The sequence below is a fragment of the Kogia breviceps genome, chromosome X, assembly GCF_026419965.1.
Source record: "Kogia breviceps isolate mKogBre1 chromosome X, mKogBre1 haplotype 1, whole genome shotgun sequence".
Lineage (NCBI taxonomy): Eukaryota > Metazoa > Chordata > Mammalia > Artiodactyla > Physeteridae > Kogia > Kogia breviceps.
The window spans coordinates 108,324,452-108,332,967 of NC_081330.1; the positions used below are offsets into that span (position 1 = coordinate 108,324,452).

The window sequence follows — 8,516 nt, forward strand, 5'->3', positions numbered from 1 at the left end:
TCTGGTCCTGGAAAAACCTGATTTGTAAAACAGGGACAGCTATTTTTAATTTCTTGAAGAACTGCGTGGCCACCCTAATGATATCAAAGGGTCGACATACACTTCCGCCCTACGATAGAATGTTTTTTTATGCACTGTCACACCACTTATAAGTCATTATGATGAAAAACATGCATATTGTGGAGCTGAAAGTCTCATGGAAGAAGGCACACATTTAATCAGTGTTTGATATAGTGTGACGAGCACTATGGGGGTGGGAGTCATGGGCAGGCTGGAGTTGGGAGGGAAAGCTTTAGAACTAATTTAACATGCTATATAACATTTCTCATGTTTTTTCACTTGGCTGGAATACAGCATAACTGTCCACTATCTGGAGTTAATGAACTTGGAAGGTAGTCTGTGCTGGACTTCTGTCTACTTCTTGTAGGAAAAAAGTAAATTGTTGAGAACAAAGTATCATAAACTTCCTATTTAGTTCTGCATTTCGAGTAGCTATGTATATACTACTTGGCTTTCTCCTTTCACAATACCACTTTCCTTGCTTTTGGGGGGTAATTGCGCATTTCTGTTTGGATTATAACTTAGAAAACAATTCACTCTATTTTCTGTTTTCTCTCTTTTATTCCTAACTTCTCTCAGAGCATCCCAGTAGCTCCAAACAGAGTCCTCGGACACAACCCCGAGATGAAGACTATGAAGGGGCTCCATGGAATTGTGATAGCTGCACCTTTCTGAACCACCCCGCCCTAAATCGCTGCGAGCAGTGTGAGATGCCGCGGTACACTTGAGTCCCCGAGAGTCTGCACTAGGTGGAGAGTGAAGCTTTGAGCCCATTAGAAGAAAAGGAAACCTGGGGAATCTGCTCATCTGCCCAGCCTTTTCATTTCAGATAACACGGTGAGGGGGGTGGGGGTGGGGGGTGACAATGCAGCCACTCGTGCTCAATAAAGGAAAAACGGGGAGGGTTTTTTTCCCCCTTTCTCAACTCATTGCAGAGTTAGACATAGAAAGGGATACTTGAAATGGGGAAAGGATTCACTCCTGAAAGAATGTACACAGAGAGGTCAAGAGCTCTTCTGTGCAACCCCAGTTGTTAAAGTTACTGCTGTTAAAGTTACTTATAAAATAAGTTACCCTTATTTTATAAACTAGAACTTTGATTCACGATGTGACGCGTTACAGTTTATGCAGACAAACTGTGAATTGCCAGAGCAGACTTACCCGGTCACAGCTCTCTGGAAACCCCAGGCTCCCCAGGCTTCTTCCTGTTGCTTCCTACTGAAGAGAAGGGCAGGGAAAAGCAACCAGAGGATGTTTTCCGGGGCGGGGGGCGGGGGGGGAGCGGCAAAATAACAAGGGTATTTGTACTTGCTGCTTTTTTCAGGGGTAATTTCAAACACACAAACAAAATGTTTTAAAATGTGATTTGTAGCAGTCAGGAATTAGGCATATCGTTCGTGCCCTTTGTTCGAAAGTACAATCAGAGGCAGTGAGATCCCTTTTGCTTGTACAGTGATTCATCAAGCTATACCAACACTGGTAACTAAGACCTAATGACGCCGCATAACAGATATATTTTTTAAGTTACTGCATGCTTTCATTAGGCCACTGGTTTTTAAAATAATCAACAAGTCCTCACAAATTATGATTTTATGAATGACCCTCTCGTAAAACTGCGCTTCGCCAATAGCACGGTGAATGTGTGCTGAATGTAAATCCATTCCAAAATCCACTTGGAATCTTGAGCTCAGCTGTGGTTCTATAAGAAATGTTTGCAGTCCCTAGAGCCTTTTCCCCCCTCCTTCCAATTTGTGATGAGTCCGTGATGTTTACAGCACAGATAATACTTTGTGCCATAATCCTAATTTAGCTGAAAAAAATATTAGTTGTTCAATACAGATATATTTGCACATATGTTAACAAAATAGTGTGAGGAAAATTATAGTTGGCCAATATCATAAAGTTGCACACTGCGTTATTTGGGGAGGAAGAGAAGGCTAGTCAAGAAATACGACCGAGAGAAAGGTGAATACAACAGACTCTGAAACTAAGAACTAATACTGTATTCAGAGATGATACTGAGTTTGTTCAGACAGTTCAGGTGATACTAAAGCACTCCTTATTTATGAAACTAGAACTTTAGGGTGTAAATAACTGAAGACATATAAAATCATTTGACTTACTAAAGTGCACCACTAGAAAAATATTAATAGGACACTGAATTAAGGTCTTTACCATCGTTGACTTTTCTTCCAAGCTCAGAATTGGATTTTGGAATCTTCCCCCCGATTTGGGTAAAAATAAACAGCAATAAAATTGGTAGGTTTCCTAATCCTAAAGGATTTTACCTCAGGTTATAACCTGAGGAGCATATATACTCTCCCATACCAGCCGTCCCCCTTCTCTCCTCTCTCTCCCTCTTTCTCTCTCTCTCTCTCTCTCACACACACACACACACACACACACACACACACACACACACACATGCTTCAAGCTGTCACTGTATGCTCATTTAGCAGGAATCTCTGGCAGACCTGGAAAAACAAGCTGCACTTAATAGCGTAATGAAACCAAAGGCATAATAACTTATCATAGCTTATCATCAAAATCATTTCACACTGTACCTGCAGCTTTGAAAACATTTTTTCATATGTGGAAAATGTCCTAAAGAATATCTACTTGTCTCACAAAGTCAGCGTGGCTATGTAATTACACTGAGAAAACATCCCTCACATAACAACTGTGGCAAAACTGTGAAAATAAAGGTGAGAAAGCAGATGGGCTTAAAAGCATTGACCTGAAAACAGCATTCATTGTTTAAAGGCTTTTGTAGTGGCACTGGTGTCTGTCAGTCTCCAATAAGTCTATCAGTCCTATTGTTCTATAATATGCCGATGCCTTTGCCTTTGTATGGTTTCATATCTCTTTAGTGATGGTCAACCCCACTTGGTATTAAGTAACAATTTAGGGGAAAAAATACATATATTGCTTGATGTTCTAGCTAAAGGTTTACCCAGTATTCTTAGTGATATGCTGAAGTGGCAGCAATTAACTTGGCAGTTGTCAGTTAAGAATGAAAGTAGCATGTATGCAAACAGTTGGATGCTTTATTAAAACCATGTAGATGACTTTAAAACTATTGCATGAACATACATCCAGATTACTGAACTGTTATCACACAGTAGATGCATGGTTCCAGTCCTTTGGTGATATAGCTAGTAAGTCATTGTTTTCACCTGCCACGAAAAAAGAGAAATCAGTCTATTTGATAGGTGTAGAGGGTGGGGTTTGAGACATCAGAGATTGATTTTTAAGGAAGTTTTGTATATGTTCATTTCTGGTTGTGCACAAGTTTCATACGCCAACATAGGCTGTATTCAGTTTTTTAAATAAGCAAAATTATTTGACACTGATAAATTTGATATATTTAACTGTGTCCCATATATAGACTACTTCTTGCCTATGACAAGTTTGAACAAGAATTCAGTCAACTTTCAAGATGCCTTTTCAAAAGGATCTGGCTGCTGAGGTGCCTCTGCTTTTAGGATCAGTTGGTGCACTTCTTGTTTCTAGTTTTAAAAAAAAAAAAAAAAAAAAAAAGCTTTTTTCTTAAAATACAACCAGTTTGATGTATCCGGGAACACAGAGAGCTGACTGTACATTTTACATTATTTCACTGTTTTGTAAACTGGGTTTGTAGAAAGCACCTTTGTCATTTTGTTAAAGTACATTGCCCCTTACATTTTGAGGTAGTTCTTAAAAGTTTAAAGTGGTAAAAGAGGACTCAGAAACTTTCTAAGCATTGTAAAATGTTTCAAATAATGACCTTGTTTGAGAGAGTACAGAGGTGCGGCAATTTAAATAAACAAAAGAAATGCGTTGTAGAAAAAGGTAGTTTTAGAGCAGATTAATGATGGTGGGGAAAGTGTTGCTAATTTGTTTATTTCCCTGAAAAAATGGGAGTGTGATGAGCAGTTCAATAATTTTTAAGGAGCTGGTCTCAATTTTAGTACTTATTATAAAAGAGATCAATGTTTCCTTCAGTTTTGACATTGCTTTGTCCCAGTTATCTAGGGGGTTCATATTCCAACTTTCTGTGGCAACTTGATTTTATATAGTATTTTAAAAGGTAATTGTAATGTTTTTGACAGTATAAACAAAAGGCAAGATTATAAAGCATAGAAAAATTGTCCTTTGAAAAATATCAGTGATGTGCCCTGGAATGTGAAGATGTCCCCTTATAGTTTAAATTGATTTATTTTAATATTGTAATCATTGTTCAGACTTTGAATGAGTCTTTACAGTGTGTGTCTGTATATCCGTAGAGAAGAATGGCAATTGAAATGTTATTTTAAAATCAAAATAAATTTGGCACTGTCTGTTGCACCACTACTGTATCTTTTTGAAAGAATTAACAGTATTTTCTTATTGTAAAAGGTAATTCTGATGATGAATTTCTGTAAAAGGTAATTCTGATGATGAATTTCATTCACCAGACGTGCGTTTTTTTCCCTATTTGCGTCCCCAAATATTTAATACAAGTAGATTCTGCATGGCTTGAGCACTCAGAGATTAATAGAATGATGACTCAATTTTAATTTCTAAAGCCATGAAAAGTGGCTTTGACACTGAACAATTCTGAATTGTTTATAATGACACCCAGTTGTCCATGTTTCCCCACTGTAAAAGATTTGCTCAATTTCTTCCCTAAAACAGCAAGAACTTATTAAATCTTGTAAATACCATGTCTCGCTTAGATTTCTGTGTATGTTGTGAATTTAATTATTTTGAGGCGAAATTGTACAAAGGCATTTTAAAAGGCTGTGCATGCATCGTACCTCCAAACAGAACATATTCGGCAAGTCAAAGATTCCTGAGAAATAAATTAATAAACTAAAAGCAAACACTACATTCTGCATCCTTTCTGTGTAATTAGAAATGATTTACAATATCAAACCAGTCCTAGTTCCAGTACTCATGTATTTCTGGACTGAAATATGCTGTCTTAGAAACCTAATCTTTTCTGTTCTTCTCTTAGAACATGTACTAATGTTAGGTCTGGGTTATTAAGTATTAATTAGTACAATACTCTAACTTAAAAATTGGGTGGAAGTATAAATATGCAAATTGTATATAAAAGTGGGACATATACACTACCAAATGTTAAATAGATAGCTAGTGGGAAGCAGCCGCATAGCACCGGGAGATCAGCTCCGTGCTTTGTGACCACCTAGAGGGGTGGGAGGAAGGGAGACGCAAGAGATATGGGAACATGGGTATATGTATAACTGATTCACTTTGTTATAAAGCAGAAACTAACCATTGTAGAGCAGTTGTACTCCAATAAAGATGTTTAAAAAAATAGTGGCATATGTTAAAAATTCACATTTTTCATTCCACTTTAATATATGTCACTTACCAAAGAATGAGTGATTTTCTTGTATCTTTATGTCATCCGTAGTTAGGTTTTCAAAGGGATGTAATCACCTCCTTCTTGCTAGGGGGTCTATAGTCACCTTTCCCGACCTGTGCACAGAAAATCCCACAGATGAATTATGCTAGATAGTATTTCCAATGATTAGGCATATTTAAAGTCAAAATCACTCCCACTACATTTTTTGAATATAAGAAAATTTGCAAACATACAGAAGTACAGAAGAATCCTATAATCCCCCACTCACTCATTACCCGGCTTCCAAAATTATCCAAATATAAGCAGACTTATTTCATCTATATTCTCATCCACCACCCCCACCATGATTTTGAAACAAACCCCCCAGACATCCTAGCAACTCATCTGTAAATAAACTTTTTAAAGTTTATTAAAAAGTACCATCTGTCACACCTTACAAGGTAATATCAAGTATCCAGTGTTAAGTTTCCCAGCTGGTCTCACAGTTCGTTTTTTTTTTTATAAGTACCTCTGAATTAGGGTCTAAATAGAATACTTGACAATGATGGTTATGTTTCTTACATCTCTAACCTGCCTATATACTTTCCCTCCTTCCCTCTCAGAAGTTACAAGGAAACTTTACCTCATCGAGTACTTGCTTCCCCTCTACCACATCTTGGTGTAAAGTAACACAAAGAAAGATCATCAAAGATAACTTTAAAAATAGTATGTGAAGTATTTTGTTATTGTCTTCTTTCCCTTCTCACATCCTGTGTTGTCCCTTTTAAACAGTCTGTTTTGAAATAGGAAATTACTTCGAATCTGGTTACCACAATAGTGATTTCCTGTACTACTCATTTGGTTAATTAGGCGTCTGTGGGAGCTGCAGCATCTGGCTGTAACCCCACTACTCATACAATGACTTCAGGTGCTGACCACTCAGTTTCCCACACGGAAGTGTGCTGGCTGTGGTTTGTCTCCTACCCCAACTCCTCCAAAGACTTCCTGACTTGACTCTGGCCTACTGGCCTTTTTCTAGGACACTCACTATCCAGGTGGTGTTTCGTGACAGAGGTTTCAAAGGTTTTAATAGGGTGTATATAATATGTGGGTGAGATTTTGCTTCGCCAGCTCCATACTCTTAGAGCTGTCAAATCATCTCACTTGTTCTGCCTTTGGAAAAGTAGTGGATGTGCTTCTGACCAGCCTCTCATGACGTTCTAGTGGTAAGAAAAAGAGAATGCAGGAAAATCAGGTGATGCAGCCTAGCTTCCTTCGGTTTTGCACTGTGATTCGGGAGCAAAATGCTACTTACTATGTACTACATTACTTTGCTTCCTTTTGACTTGTTTATGCATTTCTTCTCTTGGGGACTGAATCTGTTTTGAGGTAGTTCTATTCCCTTGATCAAGAACCACTAACATAGCCATTTCTAAATCCCACCCCCCAATTATGACTTCTTTTAAGTCACTATAAAGTCTGCTTTGGGTGTACACGATTCAAAAAAAAGGTCTTTATTTGAAAGGCATTTGGGGTTGGGGGAGGAGAAAATTGGGTTAGTGTATTGAAGTGCCTTGCATTCCCTCTACACTTTCCTACACTTTCACAACGAATGAAATGGTCACAGATGGCAGGGGTACTGCTATTTCAAGATTTGAATTCGAGTTTCTCTTCCCCAATTCTACGGAAATAAGTAATGAAAACATTTTTAAGGGTTGGAGAACAGGGAAGGGTGCTCTCGGGGTAGGAAATGACAGGATGCAGATGCGGGGTGTGTGTGTACTGAGGGCAGTAGCAACCAATATCAATAACCCACAGTTCTAGCTGCCAGTGAAGGTTAACCTATAAATCAAGTCTATTGGGCTCCCCAACAGAGGCCATGAAGACCCCCAAATTCTGAGCAGCCCACAAATAGAAAGATCTGATGGTCAGAAAGCAGGGAGACTGCGGCAACTGCCCTCTGTCTCACTTGCACCACAGTTGACTAAATAAGAAAGGTACTTAATACAACTTGGTTTGGCCACATTGACAAGGAGCATGATGCACCCAGTAACTTCAAGCTGCCTTAGCCTAGCTCGGGATTCCAGGGAGCAATTTTCAACCCCCTGAGAAAACCATAATTCAAAGAGTCATGTACCACAATGTTCACTGCAGCTCTATTTACAATAGCCGGAACATGGAAGCAACCTAAGTGTCCATCGACAGATGAATGGATACAGAAGATGTGGCACATACATACAATGGAATATTACTCAGCCATAAAAAGAAATGAAACTGAGTTATTTGTAATGAGGTGGATAGACCTGGAGTCTGTCATACAGAGTGAAGTAAGTCAGAAGGAGAAAAACAAATACCGAATGCTAACACATACATATGGAATCTAAGAAAGAAAAATGTCATGAAGAGATTAGTGGTAGGACGGGAATAAAACACAGACCTACTAGGGGGAAGGGTAAGCTGGGACGAAGTGAGAGAGTGGCAGGGACATATATACACTACCAAACGTAGAGTCGATAGCTAGTGGGAAGCAGCCGCATAGCACAGGGAGATCAGCTGGCAGGTTTGTGACCACCTAGAGGGGTGGGATAGGGAGGGTGGGAGGGAGGGAGATACAAGAGGGAAGAGATATGGGAACATATGTATATGTATAACTGATTCACTTTGTTGTAAAGCAGAAACTAACACACCATTGTAAAGCAATTATACTCCAATAAAGATGTTAAAAAAAAAAACAAACCTGCTGTAAAACCTAAAAGCAGCAGCCACTGGTGTTTGCTTACTGACTGGCTAGAAACAAATGCTTAGCAAAACATTCAACCTCCCTGTCTTTCCTATACTCTGTAATCAAGTAATTTTCTAACTGAGAAGAAGCTACAGAAAAAAGTAGAAAGCTTTATGCTTGCTTTCTCATTAAGGATTAAAAGATTAAAGCAGCGTGACCCACATGACCTTTTTAAAAAATTCCTTAAAAATCAGTGAACATATGGAAACGTTTTGCCTCCTGAAAAAAGGACTTCATTCTACAGAATCACAGCAGAAGAGCAAACTTTGATTTCTAATTTTAATTCCAAACAAAAATTTACAGCTATGTCATATCTCTCAAAAAGGACTAATCAGATCAGGG

General features: G+C 38.5%; 1 protein-coding gene across 2 annotated transcripts in view; it reads left to right on the forward strand.

Annotated features, from left to right (window-relative positions):
* Window positions 1–3,577, forward strand: part of TAB3 (TGF-beta activated kinase 1 (MAP3K7) binding protein 3) — a 101,749-nt gene extending 98,172 nt beyond the window's left edge. For both annotated transcript variants that reach the window (XM_059051510.2, XM_059051513.2), the window contains one exon: window positions 640–3,577. In XM_059051510.2, the coding sequence (XP_058907493.1) occupies window positions 640–788 (149 nt within the window). In that variant the 3' untranslated portion in view covers window positions 789–3,577. The remainder of the gene's footprint in view (window positions 1–639) is intronic.
* The last annotated feature ends 4,939 nt before the right edge of the window (window positions 3,578–8,516 follow it).